Raw genomic sequence first — 18964 nt, forward strand, 5'->3', positions numbered from 1 at the left:
AGCTGCTGTCCATCCGGTTCGTAATCTGGCAAATCTCGCGGCCATGTCCCATACAGTCGTGTCGTAATTTGAGCGCGCAACTGGTGCTGAAGTAGTGGATGAGGCTAGTCGTCGCGTGGAAGAATTGCGTGGACTAACACGTCTCAAACATGATGATGACCTGTCTCAGCACATTTGTGTGAACAGCCAGAAAGTCGATTATCGATTTGTTGTATCCTTTTCCTGCCCCAACCTCCGAGTGACCACGAATCGGCACCGAGGCAACCAAGCATCCAAAAGGCACAATGCCATGATGGTGCTGGCCCGCAGATGCGCTATTGGCAAGCCGACAGTTGTCGGCGAACAATGGCAGCTAAACCGAACAGATTATGGAATAGCCCTGACGACCTAAAATCATTGGCTACATCGAATTGGGAAGGAAACATGCAACCCCCAGACGAGCATCGCATCAAAACACTGCCTCATGCGCCACTTTTGTGGCGGCGCCTGAAAAAGAAAAGACCCATCTTCCGCTGGTGCAAGGTGTCACAAGTCTCGTTCCCAGTAGGGCGCCATAGATTCAAAGCTGCAGCTGGGCACTGCACCACATAGCTTGGGGGCGTGTGGGATGTGGGCGGGCTTGCGCTGATTGTCAGGAACCTAATTGTAACCCTCCGTGGCCATTTGCACGAATTTAGTAGCCAGTGACCTCACCGCCATCGCTGGTTGGCCAGATTTTTGGTGAGCATTTCTTCAGCTGAAAATGCTCCGAAGCAACTTGTTAGTCTGCATATTTGTTGGCAAGCTCTCTGCCAGCTGGGGCTTCACTAGCGGATGGTGGGTTTGCCGTGGCGCTGGTCGACCTTGCGTGAGTGCTTTTCTTTTACGTGATGCGGCTCTTCCTTTCTCGGTGCTGTTGGCAACTCTTCAGCCGTTGTTCACTCCGCTGACAGAGAGGACAAACCAAAAATCCGGTATTCAGCCTTGTTTGCTGATCGGCATTCTTGCCACTAGATTGTGTCCCGTTATGTCAGTCTCCAACGAGTCGAGCCTGGCTAACAGATGAAACGAGCCTCCGTTGTGGGAGTTGCAAGATGAAACTCTCCAAAAAAAAAAGCTGATATCAACATCTACGATCCAACTTTTGTAGATTGGGCATCAAATCCTGTGGAACCGTTGCAACCCGTTCTCTCGGCGGTGGACACTGCTGCCCACACTACCCGGTTTTATCAAAATCTTGCGGGTGCGAAAACACTGCGGGCGCGAGTTGGTGAATCGTGGCCCCAGAGACATGAGAAACTATTGGCGACGCTAGGGATATTATCAAAAGTGGCTCTGATTCACAGGTTTTCATCAGCTGGGGTGCTGCGTCTTTTCTGGATTATCGTGTCCGAGTGGAATCGCCTTGACTTCTGCATGACAGCATTGCGGTTTTTCGCCAAAATGGCAGACCAAATGTAGCAGTGCCGAGGACACCGGCACAGTGCAGCTGGGTGTCAGAACCAATGTCAGCTATGGCGTCATTGTGCTGATGGTCACTCTTGTAAACCTGGCCCTGCAATTTTACCACTGACCGTAAATCGCAACCAAGCAACTTCCAGTACTAATAGTTGGCCAGAGCGCGCTGAGCGGTTGGCACAATTGACAGGGATGGCAATTGCATTATCACAGTGCCCCAAGTTGCTGGGCCGGTCACTGGCTGGGGTTGGCGGCGGTGGGATGGAATTTGACCAGCGCCATGTGCCAATGCAAGCCACTCGACAACCGATAATAAGCAGGTGCATGCTATTCCGCGACAGTGGGCCTGATAGGCTTCGTTGGCATTGAAGGACAGCCGCTTGAAGGGCTGTGGTTCCTCTCATCAAGATTGCTACCCGTACACTGCATATCAGGTAAGGACTTCTCTCCTGGCCAGAGGCTCGCTGGTATTGGCAGAGCATATCAGTGCTGGGGGGTTGAAGCGTGAGGAGCGTGGCGTCTCAGCGGCCATCTTACACGCCGCCACCAAGCCTCTCTTCCTACCAGTTTCCTTTTTCGCCTCAGTCGCCTTTGCGTTATGCACAAGCATTGGCAAACTTGCCTAGCGCGCAATTTTAGAGGCAGACGGCGTGCCACCTGTAGGCTGTCGTGGAATATCGGTGAAGCGTTTTTGCTGCTCGACGACAACAACAACCAGCGCAAACAATCGGGCGCATGCGAAGTCGAATGAGGCTAGTTACTCCATAACGAGCTCGGGGAGGGGGCGGATATGGGCTCTGTGCATCCGTGGATGGAGAATAGTTTTGCTTGTCCAGAGCAGGATAGACCCTGCATCGTGACACTAGGCTGCGTGTGGGTGTGCAGGAGCAGGTAGTTTGTTGTTTCCTCTCTCCTCGCAAGCTTAGGGTTGCAGGTTGCCTTGCAAGTTGCTTTTTCTCCAACGAATGGTGTCTGGAAGCTGTGTAAGACGAGTTACCGCAACTTTCTTTTCTGGCAATGTGACACATGCCGTCACTTGTCTGCTGCCCCGCGCTCTTTCTGCTCCTTTTTTTCTTTCCTCTTCTATTAGTGTCATGATTTTGACAGATATTGTTGAAGCGGTACAGTCTGAGACGATGAACTAGCGGATGTTAACTGGGCAGAGTGCCGGTGCCGAAATACGGCAAGATCGGCGTCGGGTCTTGTGCGCTGGTCCTCGGCAGAAAGGTAAAAAAGCATCGTGACTCTGCTTGCGGCCTGATTTCCATCTTCATTCCGAAGGCCGGCATCGCCGCGCGCGCCGTTTGGCAAGTCATGAAGAGAGGTCAGCCCGTTGGCTTGGCAGCCGCGGTGTCGTTACAAACAAACGACTACTGCAAGATAAACTTTGTGCCCTTGCTCGCAACGTCCCGCCTCTCCTCCACCTGTGATGGGAAAGTAAATTAGGATCCCTTTGGAGTTTAGTGGTGCCGAGAGCATGGAAGCCGTAGAAGGATGGAAGCATGACATGGGCAAGATGGGGTTGCCGAGTAATGCGATGTGGGTGGACTGGATGTGCACTGAGTCTGAGGCTGGCTGGAGGTGGTGGTGCAGATTGTGACTTGCTGCGCACACAGTGGGAGGGAAGTAGGCGTACCGTGTCTGCCACGGCCTGACGACATTTCGCGCAGATCGCACTTTGCCCGGGCCACCAGAATGAGTGTCGGCGGCGGGCACCGTTCAACAATTTTCTGATTTACAGGGCCAAGCAGATTAAAGTCTCGTCTCGTTCCGTATCTGGGCAGTACTGGTGCAGCTTTCTTTGTGTTTATTGTACAGCACAATCCACAGTGCCTCTATGAGGATATCTGCGCTCTTGAGATGGCGCATTGCAATGATTGCCAGGAACCTTGCCTTGGGCGCATTGGAGCGGACACGCCGCACTGGACACCCCAACAGCGCCAACACGCCCTAAAACCCCCCTGTAGGTGTGTTGGTAGACCCTGTGGGCTTTGGCTCGCTCCCCACCCGCCGGCACCAAACAGGCAGCTGCCCGCCTCCACTGGAACCACTCGCTGGAACCACTTCGCTGGGCCTTTTGACTGGGGACCTATTTCGTCGTCCCGGTACCTGCACTCCAGAGTTGTCCACGGCGCCCATGCAAGTCCCTCGACGACATTTGCGGGAAGGTGCTAGCGCCGCCTCTCTCTGTTGACTGGTGACTGGTGACTGTCCCATTTTAGCGAGTGCAGCTTCTCTTTTTTAGCGGCTTCTGCAGACTCGTTTGGCCCTACGAGGCCTGTCGATGCTGGCTTCACGGCGCATGGCACAAGAACGCATTATTGGTACACAAGGCCCATTATTCCCTGCTGCCACGACTCGCTGCCCTTTTCTCATTCACTTCTGCTCTTCTTTCTCCCTCGCCCTTTTTCTTCTTCTTCTTCTCAGTGCACTCTTTCTGCAACCTCTATCCGTACTCCGTACCAGTCCCGCCTTGTCTGTGCTCGACTCTTCTTGCAGACCGTGCCGTGCCGATCACTGCTACGCGCTGTTCCCTGCCCTTCGCTGACGCAACAGTGTTTCGCTCGCCCGCCAGCGACCTCCGACCGCTGGACGACAGACAGTCAGACAGCCTGCCCCAGCAAGGCTATTTCACATCCCTCAAACCCCCCTTGCTAGCTCACTCGACTGCATTTCCCCGTCTCTCCATCTTTCCCTCTTTCTTTTTCTTTTCGGCATCTTTTCTGTTTCCACTGCCCTGTCGTACTCAGCCGCCGATTTCATCGTCTTGGTCTGCCTTTTTTAGCCCGTCGCTCGTCGTATCGCTCCGCCTTGGCCTTCTTGGGACCGTACTTTCTGTCGTCACCCCCCTTCCGAACTGGTCACGCTCTCTGCCCGCCCAGGCCACCTCTTCCAGGACCCTTATTACGTCGGTGGCAAACAAGCCGTCTGGAGCGCTACAAATCTCGAAAGGTCGACCCAAAAACTTGGAATTTGTCACTCAACCACATTTTCCCATAATTGCCACGCCTCTTTTTCTGTCAAATATTGTATTGTGCATCTCCGTACACGTTTCGCCAATTCATCGCTTCTCGCACCCGACTGCCCTCCTTCTGCCAAACGAATCAATCAAGATGGCCGACGACCACGATAATCACTCTACGGGGTCGCACCCCATTGTCCGCTCCGGATCATCATCGTCAACGGCTCCTTCTGAAAACAACGAGCCCGTCATCCACCAGCCTATCCCAACTCGTCCACGCCTACCCAGCCGCAAGAGCAGTGGGCCGCTCGTTGTCCCTCGCGATAGCTCAGAAGTCGGTCCCGTCGAGTCGCACTTTGGCCCCGACGACGTCAGAGCCATGAGCCCTCGACGAACCAGCGAAGACATTGACAAGCTCGGCAAGGAAGCTCGCGAAGAGTTGCGTCGGTAAGTGTCGACGGAGGAGACGAGCAGTCACCATATGTACTAATCGCATACAGTCATGCCAAAGCCCTGCAGGATTCCCTCATCGACATATTCAATCGCATAGAAGCCGTTCGCGAGGAGCACGACAAACTCGACAGCAACAACAAGTTTTTGCAAAAATACATTGGCGATTTGATGAGCACCAGCAAGATTACCGCCTCTACTGGTCGAGCCAAGAAATAGGCTTGCAAGCGTTCATCGTAGCATGGCTCGCTCGAACAGCCTTTCCAAACATCATTTCTCCATTCCATCATCGGCATTCTTCGACTAGACTACGCATTCTTTTCGCCGATTTCTCTTACGTTACGCCTCCATGACGATTCGTTTCGGCTCTCGAGCACTTGAAGCGCCAGCTTTGCAAAAACAAGCCCCGATTTCTGCGGCACGATACCCCTGCCACTGGCGCTTTTCCACCCCGTTGCATCCCATTTATTTCCATCTATCGGCTGCGACACCGATACCACATATTCTCTGTACAATATCGTCTAGCATAACCAGCGTACAGTCTTGTCTCGAGCCTGCGCGTTGTTACGCAGTCATACCACAAAGCATTTCGATGGGCGTTTATTTGAATTGCTAATTTTCATCGTTATTTATTCCTATCTGAGTTTCTTTTTCTTTCTGCCAACGATTTACGGTTGGAGTTCTAGCTCCTTCCTGCAACATCGCCACGGTGACGTTTGCATTCCACAGTTGCGAGCCTGCAGGCAATTTGGTTTATGGCAAGAGACGAATTACCTCCCCAAAAAAAAGAACGGTTCTTTTTCTTTACTCCAAATGCTGTTACGTGTTGCCTTGGAGCAGTAGGCCAAGGTTAGAGTCAAATACATTACATTCCGTTATGAAGGCTACCTGTGCCTGCGTTGTTTTCCTGTGATTTGAGTGGGCTGCGGGCATGACGTAGTTACCCCTGGCCGCCACAACGAGCCCCGTGCTCGCAGCTGTTGTATGGCTGCCCGTTCAATAATTCCACAAGCTGAGTAATAATAAGTAGTTATAAGGGTATTATCGGCAGGCATCAGACAATTGAAGATACCGAAGGCGCCTGTTTTACCGAGCCGTTGCAAGTTGCTACACCACCCAGCCAGAGATACCAGAAGGTACACGCTGGTGCGTGAGACGCGCCTCACACAGTGCATCTACACGGTAGGAAAAAAAGGACAGCTTCGCTCCCAGGCATGCAGATCAAGACAAAAAAAAAAGGAGGACAGAAGAAAGTAGTGCTACTTTATGTGAAAGAAAGAGCAAAAAATAGAGTTGCTTCGGAGGGGAATCGAACCCCCGATCTTCGCATTACGAGTGCGACGCCTTACCACTTGGCCACCAAAGCTGGGTAATTGTGTGGGGGTCTGGTATACTATTTCTTATTATACTGGACTTGAGTTATAAAAAAAATCAAGCGCCGGTCGTCACTGGGGACTTCTTCCTTTTTTCTAAAAGTGCATTATACTTGCACGACGAGATACTATAGTAGTTTAGCATCTATGGTGCTAACTTTCGTCTCTGAGATAGAAACATGTAAGCTTAATATAAATACACCGTGGCTAACGAGTTTTACCGGATTGGTGTAGAAAAAGAGACCCTCGTAAGGTAGAAAACACTTTGCTTACGACCAGAGGCGATCTGCTCATCATTTGCTTCACGTGCTTTGGAATAAGTTGCGCAACCTCGTCACCAAAACGGCTACCAGAACGGCCGACAGAACTGTCTGGTTTCTGATATGAAGGGAAAAAAACAAGAACCGCCCTGTGGCCGCATTTCTTGCAAAGGAGATGAGTGGCTGGCTGGCTGCTTCGAGCAAGTAGTCAGCCAGGCATGCGTTTCGCAAGACGGATCCGCCAACGTGTGGCAACTCGCGTGTGACAACTGTCGGCACAAGATACACGGCGGATCCTACAGCCAACAACCGGGCTTCTGTTACAGTGACGACTTCCATTCCGCGTAGTTTTGGAAAGAAAGGCAAAAGCAGGGGAGAAGCGACCGCAACGAAAGAGCTCAAGATGGTCAAGTGGTCGTGCGACTACTAGGTAGGCTGCACCGCTAAACAAAAGACTACCATAAATAGGCACGCAACCAACTCACGGATAGTAAAAAGACTGATGTCCATTACGAGCAAAAATAAACTACTTATTTCCGACAAATAGCATGCAAAAAAAAAAAAGAATTGCTTCGGATGGGATTCGAACCCACGGTCTTCGCATTACTTTTTGAGATGTTAGAACAGGGTTTTAGGGTGTGGATGGTATAGATCGGGGCTACTAACCAAGTGCGACGCCTTACCACTTGGCCACCAAAGCCGATTAGGCAGTGGAGACGGTTCTGCTTATTCCAGTATAGGACTACTATCCCAAATCCTTCACAATGGCAAGCCCCCCACATCGGCGTCATATTCATCGACAATTATCCCAACAGCGTATATTACTTTATTGAGTGGCATAAGCGAGAGACCCAATAGGTTTCTCCTTTTAAAGTATTTGTGGCGGATAAAAGCGAGGCGGGCATTCTCGGCTCGCGTGTCGCGAAGCTACCCTGCACATATGGCTCACGAACAAACCGAGCGCTGTTAGCACGATGAGCAAGCAGACGTGAAAATTTCTTACTGTATAAAAGCTTCTAGGGCCCCTTCAGCTCATAAGGGCGAAGTCTAGGTGCTTTTCGCTTTGTGTTTGCAATGTTGTTTCTCTCCAAGATTCACCCGTACGAGAACAATTTTCACCTAGACGGCGTGTGCGCAATTATGCAATTAGAAGACTTCAAAACGCGCTCTACACAGCGCCCAACTTATCATCAAAGCCAGGCAGAGAAGAGCTGCAATCACTTCAACGTAACCGTAAGTCACCCACTTGCAGTTTCTGCACTGCATTACTAAATATCCTTCTCCTGGCGACATCACGTCATGCTGTGGCTCTGAAGCGCGGTGGCGGTCTCGGGTGGGTCGTGGCGCGTGGACGACGCCACTGCAATGGAAACATTCATTTGCTGCCCTACACGATCACGGAGTTCGTCTAAACCGGGTTCTGTGGCCATGGGTATATATCTCGCGGCATCTACGGGAGTACTCCGTTTTATTACCGAGGCGCGCTACCATGGTGCAAAACAATTTCGTGTTTGTCTCCAGTGTTTCGGCCGGCCGACTTTAGACTCTCGCGGTCGCCCGCTCCACGCCTCGCGTAATCTTCTGAGCAGCCGAAAGAGAAACGCCCCAAGTTGCTTTGGGCGTGAGCATAACCTTCCCCATGCGACAACGTTCAACGTGCATAATTGTGAGCACATCCGGACGGTCGCTCGTGCAGTGGGCTGCGGTCATCAGGGATGGCAAGGCCCTTGGCTACATCGAACCGCATACTGCCCGTCATCTGTATCGAGATCGGGCAGTCACTCGCATGTACTTAATTGCAGTGCTATGCAGTGCTGTTGAGCCACTTAACTACATCAAACAGATACTACTATCATCCAGATCGACCGTGACTCGCATGCATTTCAATGGGCACCAACAATATGCAGTCACAGCGAGGTACGGTATTAACATTGTAAAGAAGTTTTGTTTTGTAACACTACTAAGCTACTGATGGTACATGGATTAGTTGAGCTAGACTACCCGCCCTGTCCCTTCTGATTGTCGACGCATTGACTTAGCCGACGATGCTGTCAAGAGCGATACACGGCAGAGCGACGTTGATGAGACCACCATAAGCCTGGTTGCTTCGTTAAAGAGATGACAGCAGCATCCATGCTGGGACCATAACTTACGACAGAGGGGGTGTCGCGGCAGCAGGCAGCACGAGCTCTGCACTGCGAGCTGAGAGTATCGGCAGCACCGGGGACTAAGGGATCGTCAGTATCAAGCTGGAAATCTCTGTCACTGCACGAAGCTTACCGGCGACATCAATGCGCGAGCACTGGCCGAGAAGGTGGGAGAGAAGACCATCAGGACCGACGACGGCACCGAGAAGGCCATCGAGCAGACCGGGTTTGGGGGTCTGGCCGGGAGCCATGGCGGACGTCATGTCCTGGGGCTTCTTGTCCTTGCCGGCGAGCTCATTGCAGCAGTAGATCTGGTAGTTGGAGCCGCACTGCTCGTCAGCATCGGCGACGGACATCGTGGCCATCTTGCTGGCGACTGTGACATTCGCACCAGGCGCGGCGGTGACGGCGGCAACTAGGGTGGTGACGGCAAGGGTAAAGTGCATGATGGCGGTATTGTTCTTGGAAGACGAGTTATTGGTAAGTCAGATGGAGGGAGACAGAAATTCACGACAGGTTGATGGAAAGAAACAGTTTTATGCCTGTAACGGTAGCGTGTGAGGCCTCTTTATACCTGTCACTGATTGCCCCAAACCACCAACTGTCCGTCACTGGATATAATCTTTGTGACGTAAGAGGAACGAGGGGCCAGATGAAAAGAATGTATCATCCTGGCCAGACCCATTGAAGGTCATCACAGCCACTGCAGACGTGGAATTCCTGAGGCTGTTCTCATGGAGCACATCCCACTCAACTCAGAAGCAAACGCACGAAACTTTCTCGTAATGGTGATGTATGAACAAGGCATAACGGATGGGAATAGAACGGCCCAGCATTGCTCGCCTTGCACCCGTGCAAAAAGAATGTCTCGCAGCGTTGCCGCATTCCACTTAAAAAAAAAACTGTTATTAAGCGAGCCATATTGTGCTTTGTATATACTCAAACATGTCTCGGTCGCCTGTGCGGTCGGCAGAGTGAGACATGGCACTGCAGTCGTGTGCCGGACTCGAAGCTCCGGGACACCACCAATCAAAGATATAACCCTGAGACTATCCGAATTTTCGGCCGGCATGCTTTTGCTCAAAACCATGGAATAACCTTGCTCAATAATACCCCCCTGCAGCTTGTGGTTGACTTGTTTCAAAGGGGCGTTCTGGTCGCTTTCGTAGTACGCCAGCGTCAGCGCCGGCTCATCTTCCCTACCCTAAAAAGCAGGCTGTTCATTCCACGATCGGGCTGCTCGGCTGAGTGCTTGCTTAGATCTGTATGCTAGCTTCCCTCATATCCCCCCCCTCCGTCCCCCGCACTTCGGCACATCGGCAGACTAGATAAGCAGCAGGACTGTGTTTGTGGCCAGACGGCTAGGTGGAAGGCGACGTGGCCAACCAGGCAGACTCGAGGGGTGAAGGGCCATGAAGGGCGCGCTCCTGCGGTCTTGTGCCGGACGCCGGAAGAGGGATCACAACCCCCGCCACAATGCGACCTTTGCTGCCAATAGGACACCTCAAAACCGTTGGCGAAAGGCTGCCGTGGTTTCACACAGTAAAATGTCGCATTGCGTGTCTTCAGATAATTAGACAAGACATCGAAGAAAGCGAAAACAACAAACAACTTCATGGTAATACCCAATAGACAAAACGTCGTAGCCAGTCACGATGGACGAGCTTGCTTCGTACCGGATGAATGGTTCCGTAAAAGTTGGCTCGCCGTGTGAATGGTGGGGCTTTGAGAATATGCCGACTTATTGGGCAAACTACTAGCCATGCGACAGTGTGTTAGTCGCATACCTGTCTGAAAGAGAGAACAGCAAACAGTGGCCTTTCGAGGCTCCCTCAAGTGTGACCGGGGCGAATTTCTTAGGTCAGCCTTGATCGGCCCTGGCTGCACCGTGCCTTGTACACGTCTGCACATCTGCCAGGCTACCAGACTTGGATCTGACAGGATTGACTACGTATGGAGATGCCTAAACTGCGTTTGCCAGGTAACTATAAGATGGAGTTGCCCAATTTTGTAAAACAGGGCTCGTGTGAACCTTGCCCGCCGCGCCTGGGCCAACGCAGGTGACAACAACTATGAAAGCAAAGGCGTTGCCGCTGTAATGTTTCAGTCCCAAGACTTGTGCTTATGAACATTATGGATCACCACAGCGACGTCGTCGCGAAAGTAGGTGTAAGTAGCCTGGCCTGACCCGGTGGCACTTCACCGAACACAGAGAACACCAGAAAACCGGGGTTTTCTTATTGGCATATTGTAGCACGCCCCGCGGAGGTAGTAATGTGTGGCCACATGGAAATAATATCAGTGATACTTTTTTCAATATCGCGTTAGAAACTTGGAATGGAAGTCTGTACGGATGGCAAAATGCTGTCCTTTACATCAGCAGAGTTCGTGAAAACGCGGTTACGAGGCGGTTGGAATGCGAATCAACGAATATTTCAGTGTTATCTTTTATTCAGATAGAGCATAAGAAAACCCTTTTCCACCGGGAAAAAAAAACCTATACTCAAAGTTCCTGTACAATTCGCTCCCACCCGGTGCTACGGCCTGCGATGAGGGCATAGAAAACTACGCCATAGCTGAATCATTGTGTCTAGAGTCTTAGGCCCTTGCAATAAGCTCGCACTTGACGGAGTAAATGTTGGGATCATCGATAGGCCCATTATCTTGAACAATGTGCGGATTCGGAGAATGTCCGCAGTCTCGTAGACTATGAAAGGATTGGTGAGCTTAGTGAGTTTTGCGAAAGGCGCTTGACAGTTGGAAAGAACGAAAACTTACGTGAAAAGACTACACTGGTGATCTTCCTTCAATTCACTAACGGACTCAACATTGTACCTGCTCTTAACTCTGTCAGCTTGATATTTTGCAAGTTCTAATGCGACAGGAACGTACAGCCGGATAAGATTATGGCAGTTGATGTTCCTGATATCCTCGTGGGATCCACTGGCATCGGGTTCGTCCCAGAGCCTGGCCTAACAGCAAGCGAAGAATGTCAGCTCTTATTCAGCAGTGGCCTGCGGATGCAAAACTCAACGTACCAGGATTCCAGTTCGTGGTGCCGCCTGGGCAACAGCCACACAGGTAACGGTGACGGAGAGTAAAGTTTGGAGGAGCATTGCGACAGTTTGAGAGCGTGATAATGAAGAACTCGCTTAGTAGTAGTGTTACGGCTAAAAAGTAGATGCAATCGTGGGCGAGCGGAGCTGATATTTATAATCATCTGGCGCGTTGAAGACCAAATAGTCCTGCATACAGCTCGCAGTGCATCCACGACATCTGCTGCGCTGGTGTAAATTTTGGAAATGATCAACTACCCCTGCCTCCAGCATTGCAGTTGAGATATAGCTGATCAATTGTTCACCGAGCAAGGCAACGACGGTCACGTTTGTGTGTAGAGATATATCACTTCTCGTAAAAGAGACGGATTGAGCAGAACGATAAATCGCTTTAAGTGTAAGCATTTGGAGGTTGAACTATATAAGCAAGTACTTGTATCATTACGATGCTTTGTATACGCTACAGGATCTCTACCAACGGATAACCGGCAATCCCTGTGGTCCGTGAAACATCAACTGCTCTGAGGTTGGGGGCGTGTAAAGATACAATTGCTAACTTCTCGCCAGTCTGAAAGAAAGCTGCAATGCAATTGGCTCGCACAAACTGCCGCGATGTGATTGACTCACAAATTTTCTTTTGCGCGGTCCTATCGTTTGCCGAAATGCAAAGACTAGGCTTCTAATTCTGCAGCAGCGGCTCGCCATGTTGGGCACCGTTACTCAGCCAGCCACTTGGAGTGCCTATCAGACAACGTTACGTACCGACTGAATGGCGGCCGATCAACAGGTGTCCGACTTTTGCCTTTGCCTGATTGCCATGTCTCGAGTATCTCTGTCATCATGCATGATGATGCTCGCCGCCATGTAAAAATGACCGAGGTCTATGCGATACGTGGTCCGTAAAATCTTGTGTTTTGGAAATGTTGCTCCTTTTGTGCGCGGATGCCGGCCGCTGTGGCTGGCTGATGTGAAAATTTGCAGCGCATCAGGCCGAGATCTTCGGCCCGGCAGATGCTTCGCCCCCAAAGTGCATGAGTGCCATGTAGTAGCCGTGTCTTGAAAAACTCCAACGCTCCTGCATGAGCCTGGCAATAGTTACCGGCTGAGTCGAAAAGCACAGCCAGATCCAGTGCGCTGCAAATACAGTGTCTCGGATCTCCGCTAGCCTTGCATGCCCCCCGAAGCCTATAGCTGGCTGACATAGGACATCGGATCCTATCGATATTTACAACTCAAGAGTATGCCGGATCGTCCCTGTTTTCTATGGCTAGCTGAACCTCCAAGCACGGCTTGAGAAGGCTGCTGCGTCCTGCAGCGTAGATCCCCCGCCAGCATGGAAACACATCCGCGCCAGGCGCAAAAAAAAAAAACCCCCCGATGAAGAACACAAAAGCGAAAAGTCAGAAGCATGAGTTCGCCTCGATGATTGAGGAGCCATCTATAAATATGCTGTGACGCGTCCTTGGATATCTCTCCAACTCCGGCTCCATCACCATAGCTCAAGCACACTTCCACACTCTTGTTCAATTGAAACATCTTACATCCTCAATCATAAAATATGGACTTTTTTCCTCAGGAGAACTTTGATGGTTCAGCCGACTCCTTTGAAGTTGGAACGATCAAGCACCTGGTACTCAACACCAAATACAAGTCCATCCGAATGGGCAAGGATGCCGGCCTCATGGTGTGGGCCGAAAACCACCCCGTCCCGACCGTGAAATGGACCACCGACAAGGCGTCCTTCCAAGGCGACGAGAAGCTCTACGAGTGTTTCGAGGTCCTCGCCATCGGTGCCAAGCCAACCTTCATCATCGGCATTCGCTTCAAGGACACCACGGGCGCCGCGCCTGGCCGCTACCTGCTGACCGTCAAGGCCGCCAACATTGGCGACGTGAAACTAAAGTCGAATGAGGTCGACACATTCACCCCCGTGGGAACTATGCCGTTTGACGGCAAGGACGTCACGACCGCCATCTACGTGCGCGACACCGTGAGCAACGTCTATGTGGCGACGGGATCCATTTACTTTGGCAAGAACCAGGCCGAGGGCAAGGCCGAGATCAAGGATGACACGGACTTCCCGAAGCAGCTGAAGCACGAGCAGAGCGGCAGCAGCGACTTTACCATCACTCTTGTCTCGACAGCAGAGTAGTGTCGCAGAACACCTCATCAGGTCGTCAGGCTCATAGTTGAACTTGTCATGTACTCGCGAGAAAAGAGGAAGAGAAAATAAGAAACTCTGTTTTCCGACTTGACCTATGAACATCGTGATTTTAACTTTCCAAGAAGTAATCCCTTATCGCTTTTCTCCGCAGAGCTGTCAGAAGTGTTTATGCCAGTAAGTCAGGCTTGTGCCAGTAGACAACACGTCTCGCATTGCGGCCTGCGCCGGCTTTGTCTAGGGCTCGCCGTTGGTGATGAGAGGGGCCATACTCACCAGAATGTGCAGCCGTAAGCCTTTCTCGACTCGCCGTCGCAAGCCTCGTAGGGCCTCCAAGAATGTTGCGTTTTAAATGTCGTCAGGGAAATGTCCCGGTAGCGCACGTATCTTATCAGATCTGATCGACCCGTGTTGAGGTAAGAGCAAGACGCGGAGATGCGAGCCGATAGTATCACGTGGCACAAAGCCATCCAAGGTATATGCTAACTCAGCAGAAAAGAACTTTTCTACTGAATAAATTTGAGCTTGCAAGCGAGGATAACACAAAGGTAAAATTCGCCACACCTGGTGTTCTAGACTCGTGCATGGAGAGATTGAAAGCAAGCCACGAAAGTAAAGTCCAAGCCTCATCCCCCAATGTAAATTCGTACTGTTTGTTTGAGAAAACTTTTCCGATATACTAATCTTCTCATCTGCACACGTCAAAATACTGGTCTATATTGTTGAAACTGTCTTAAGAGGTGAGAACGAGCTTTCTCCTGCCAAGTTGATTCGCGTTAGCGAAGAACGTGTCTAGCAAGAACAGGATACTGACTCTACTTTGGATATTGAGTAATAACCTGTTGGTAGCTCCTTGACCGCATCCCTTCATCAGCATACTGGGTTTTATTCAAATCACCTTCCCCACAAAACCTTTATTTGACCAGGGCACCGTCTCTAACACTGCACGATGAGGCTGTTCAACACCCTCGCCGCCGTTCTCGCGGCTACATGCGCATCAGTCCTCGCTGGTGCCGCTGGAGTCGAAAAGTCTGGTCACGCTGGAACATTCATCGTCGTTCTAAAGAAAGGCATCTCAACACGCAGCGTGGACTCCCATATCGAATTGGTTCATGCAATGCACATGAACTCACTGGGCCGACGCGAGCTTTCTCTCCCCGGTATCAAAGATGTGTTTTCCATTGGAAACTTCCAGGCATATTCTGGTTCTTTTGACGATGATACCCTGCAAAAGATCCGAGAGCTTCCAGAGGTATAATCCCCGGACTATGCATCTTCCATGCACGAACCGACTACCGCCACCGTCTTGGAATACTGAATAATTTCTGAAACTTCTCAGGTTGACAGCGCAGAGCTTGAGCAGAAGTTTACACCCGATGCCGTAGCTACCCAGGAGGCTGCAGACCATGGCCTGGCGTCCATGTCCAGCCACGGCCCTGGAGCCAATAACTTCATCTACGACGAGAGCGCTGGCAAGGGGACTTTCGCTTATGTGATTGACTCGGGCATCCAAGGCGCCCACCCAGACTTTGGCGGGCGCGTCAAGCAAGGATTCAGCGTGACAGGGTCTTTTGACAACCTTTATAACCACGGAACCCGTGTTGCTGGATGTCAGGGCTCTACAACCTACGGAGTTGCAAAACACGCGGAAATTATTGACGTGCGGGTATTCGAACACGCGAGCGGAACCACTGCGGAGAACATCCTCAGAGGTTTCAGCTGGGCCGTCGAAGACATTCTTAACAAGTCACAAGCCCATAAATCAGTCATCAACATCTCCATGGGTACGTGGAAAAACAATGTTCTCTATTTCGAAAGAATGACAAAAGGTCTAACTACTTTCAAAGTCGCGGAGGGGCTCGAAAATGCGGATAACGACCCAGTCACCAGAGCTGTAGAAGCTGCCTTTCAAAAGGGTATTCTCACCGTTATTGGAGCAGGGAATAAGGCTTATAATGTGAGAGAGGTTGCTCCCGCCGCGGCTCCCAATGCTGTGACAGTCGGCGCGATTGACCGGGACTGGGCACTTTGGAGCAGTTCCGGCGTTGGAGCAGGCGTCGATATCCTGGCCCCAGGAGTGGATATTCTCACAATCACAAGCGAGAATAACGAACCGATACGAGGTTCTGGAACCTCTTTCGCGACTCCATACGTCTCTGGCGTGGCACTATACCTGGCTGCTTTGGAGACCTTCAAAAGCACCCAGGAGTGGATCGATAAGATCAAGGCTCTTGGAACGGCCGGAAAGGTTTCAGGCTTGAGGGATGATACCGTCAACTTGGTTGCCTATGATGGCGTCTCTGCTTAGGCCTCTCCATTGCTCGCGCTTCGGTACGGGAGACCTTAGGCATCGTAATCGAGCCGGATCTTGGTAATGACTGTCGTGGCCAAGCCAGGGTCACGCCCTAGATAGCTGCTGTTTCTCGATGGAGCAGCAGCCAATGCCCTGGAGGGGGAGCTGAGCCTTACTATGTGAACAGAATACTCCTCAATATGAAAACTGTAACAAATGTACTGGATACTGTCTTTTGACCTCCTTCCTGCTGACAGCCTGTGCCCCTATTCCATCAGTACGTCTTCATTCTCTTGAGCCTATTCATCTTCATCCTCATCTTCATCCTCCTCTTCCGATCGATCACGGATGAAACGAGTCACGCGCCTGGGTTCGGACATGCAATACTCTATTTCTTCCCCGCCACTTTCGATTACTTGAGGCTGCCCGAAGGTGCGGCTTGTCAGTCCCCCGCCTTGGCCACACCCACAACTATTATGTCCTGCAATCATCAAGCACGCTTTGTCGTCAGTCCTCTTGAAGCCAGAGTCGTTAGTGTACTCTCGGTAATCATCAGTAAGGTCACCGGTTCTTTTGTTCCACATTAATTCAGCACGGCTGCGCTTGATACTATGCAATACCTAACAGCATCGTAGAGAAAGCCCATCCGTAGCCCTTGGGGATGATGGGTAAGGCCGTGGTATTAAAAAACTCCGCTCCCACGTACATCGACCTCTTGAACCAATGCTAAAGCTTTGATCGGTGGTTGACATACGAGAAGTTGTCGCCACTGCTGCTCATACGGGCATCCAGCGCCGTCCTTTTGCTGCTGTGCATGAACAGTCGTCGTTGTAGTCGCCGCAAGCAGCTCTGACGAACCAGGCGTGCTTGGTGTATTTGCGGGCTTCTCTCTCCAACCCTCAGGATGGAAGGCCTTGATAGCAGGTCCTTTAGGAAAGGTCGCCTGGTTTTTCCCAGTCTTGGGCCAAAGGTGGCGAAATGATCCATTAATATATCGGAAAATGTTTCGCAATACAGAGCATAACCTGCAGGTCTAGGAACTTGGAATAAAGCTGCTATTATTTCCACATGATCGAAGAGCAATGCCCATGTTTTATTGACACGCTGGGCCTTGAGCAGAGAGGAGTGGGGGAGCTGAGACAGAATGATGATAAGGAAGGAGGTGGAGGTTGGTTGGGCTCACTATGTAGCTGCATGTTGGGCGGCTGCGCCCGTTGCATTGGAACCTTTGTGGCCGGCAATTAAGTTACACTAAATAGAAAGTAGACGCCTAATAAAACTACAAGTACACTGAAGCTTTACCCAACCAACCCTTGTAATTCATGCGTAACACCCGCTTTGCATCGGCACGTTGGCCAAAGTCTCCACCCCCGGACCTCAGCTAGACAGATCCACGGAATCGGGCACGCAATTGCACCTCGACTTTGCATCCACGCATTGAAATACCAACATCGGGCCGGCTTCGCATAGAAACCACAAAAAAAGGGCGATGCGTCTCGAATCCATTGTCGCCGTGCTCGCGGCTCTGCCGGCTGCGCTCTGCTTCCAGGAGCAGGCGCCCCTAAAAGGCCACGGCAAGCTGCACGGCGCCACCTCCGCGGACAAGCACGCTCCCTCGTACCGCAAGGCCCTGATCGACCTGCACCGGAACCTGGTCACCATCCCGTCCATCTCGGGCGACGAGTTCAAGGTCGGCCAGTGGCTCGTCGACTACCTGATCAGCCGCGACTTCCGCGCCGACATCCAGTTCGTCGAGCCGCGCGAGGGCACGCCCGAAGGTGCGCAGCGCTTCAACGTCCTGGCCTGGCCGGGCCAGTACTCGAACCCGCGCCCGCGGGTGCTCATCTCCAGCCACATTGACGTGGTCCCGCCGTTCATTTCCTATGGTATCGACGACGGCCCCATCACCAAGGACACCGTCATCCGGGGCCGCGGGTCCGTCGACGCCAAGGCCGCCGTCGCCGCCATGACGATTGCCGTCGAGGAGCTCGTGGCCGCCGGGCGCGTGAAAAAGGACGACGTGATGCTCGTCTTTGTCGTCGGCGAGGAGGTTGCCGGCGACGGCATGATTACCTTTTCCGACGCCGCTCACGCCCGCGACGAGCCGCCGTCGTGGCACTCGGTCATCTTTGGCGAGCCCACCGAGAGCAAGCTCGTCTGCGGCCACAAGGGCGCACTCTTCTGCGACCTCAAGGTGACGGGCGTCGCCAGCCACAGCGGGTACCCCTGGCTCGGCAAGTCGGCCAACGAGCTGCTCATCCACGCTGTGTCCAAGATTCTCGAGACGGATCTCGGGAGCTCCGAGCTCTATGGCAACACGACGTTCAACTTGGGCGTCATGGAAGGCGGTCTGGCGGGTAACGTGGTGGCTGCGTCCGCGACGGGCAAGTTTGGCGCCCGCGTTGCTATTGGGCCGGAGAAGAATGGCCATCTGATCGTCAAGAAGAGAATTCAGGCTATCCTGGATGAGGTTGACAAGGATGCGTTTGAGATGACCTGCAATCCCGGCTATGGCACTGTGGACTGCAACTGCGACGTCAAAGGTGAGTGTCTTTGGCATGGTGCTTGTGAATATGACTGACATCACATAGGTTTCGAAACTCTTACTGTCAACTACGGCACTGATGTCGCCAATCTCAAGGGCAATTTCACGAGATATCTATACGGACCTGGCTCTATCCTCGTTGCGCACGGCGAGAATGAAGCCCTGACTGTGGGCGACCTGGAGTCGGCTGTTGAAAACTATGAAAAGTTGATTGAGCATGCGCTGAGTAACAAGTCATAAAAGATCTGCATTGCGTGAACGTTTGGCATGAGGTTGTAGT

The 18964-nt window shown here is 51.8% G+C and overlaps 6 protein-coding genes across 6 annotated transcripts; 4 read left to right on the forward strand and 2 right to left on the reverse strand.

Annotated features, from left to right (window-relative positions):
* Positions 1-4550: 4550 nt before the first annotated feature.
* On the forward strand, positions 4551-5068 carry LMH87_010312 (uncharacterized protein; the record flags this gene model as incomplete). Its single annotated transcript, XM_056197452.1, has 2 exons — positions 4551-4846; positions 4900-5068. 2 exons carry the CDS (start codon positions 4551-4553, stop codon positions 5066-5068), a joined length of 465 nt encoding a protein of 154 aa, XP_056054500.1.
* A 3449-nt stretch (positions 5069-8517) lies between these two features.
* On the reverse strand, positions 8518-9075 carry LMH87_010313 (uncharacterized protein; the record flags this gene model as incomplete). Its single annotated transcript, XM_056197454.1, has 3 exons — positions 8518-8580; positions 8636-8709; positions 8763-9075. 3 exons carry the CDS (start codon positions 9073-9075, stop codon positions 8518-8520), a joined length of 450 nt encoding a protein of 149 aa, XP_056054501.1.
* Positions 9076-11166: 2091 nt separating this feature from the next.
* On the reverse strand, positions 11167-11745 carry LMH87_010314 (uncharacterized protein; the record flags this gene model as incomplete). The annotated part of the gene is made up of 5 exons (XM_056197455.1): positions 11167-11336; positions 11408-11416; positions 11465-11469; positions 11522-11601; positions 11668-11745. 5 exons carry the CDS (start codon positions 11743-11745, stop codon positions 11167-11169), a joined length of 342 nt encoding a protein of 113 aa, XP_056054502.1.
* A 1498-nt stretch (positions 11746-13243) lies between these two features.
* Positions 13244-13837, forward strand: LMH87_010315 (uncharacterized protein; the record flags this gene model as incomplete). The annotated part of the gene is made up of 1 exon (XM_056197456.1): positions 13244-13837. One exon carries the CDS (start codon positions 13244-13246, stop codon positions 13835-13837), a length of 594 nt encoding a protein of 197 aa, XP_056054503.1.
* A 958-nt stretch (positions 13838-14795) lies between these two features.
* On the forward strand, positions 14796-16154 carry LMH87_010316 (uncharacterized protein; the record flags this gene model as incomplete). The annotated part of the gene is made up of 3 exons (XM_056197457.1): positions 14796-15098; positions 15186-15630; positions 15694-16154. The coding sequence occupies 3 exons, from the start codon at positions 14796-14798 to the stop codon at positions 16152-16154; spliced, it is 1209 nt and encodes a 402-aa protein (XP_056054504.1).
* Positions 16155-17628: 1474 nt separating this feature from the next.
* LMH87_010317 (uncharacterized protein) lies at positions 17629-18924 on the forward strand (the record flags this gene model as incomplete). Its single annotated transcript, XM_056197458.1, has 2 exons — positions 17629-18682; positions 18731-18924. The coding sequence occupies 2 exons, from the start codon at positions 17629-17631 to the stop codon at positions 18922-18924; spliced, it is 1248 nt and encodes a 415-aa protein (XP_056054505.1).
* Between the last annotated feature and the right edge of the window lie 40 nt (positions 18925-18964).

The sequence above is a fragment of the Akanthomyces muscarius genome, chromosome 5 (assembly GCF_028009165.1).
Source record: "Akanthomyces muscarius strain Ve6 chromosome 5, whole genome shotgun sequence".
In the NCBI taxonomy this organism is placed as follows: domain Eukaryota; kingdom Fungi; phylum Ascomycota; class Sordariomycetes; order Hypocreales; family Cordycipitaceae; genus Akanthomyces; species Akanthomyces muscarius.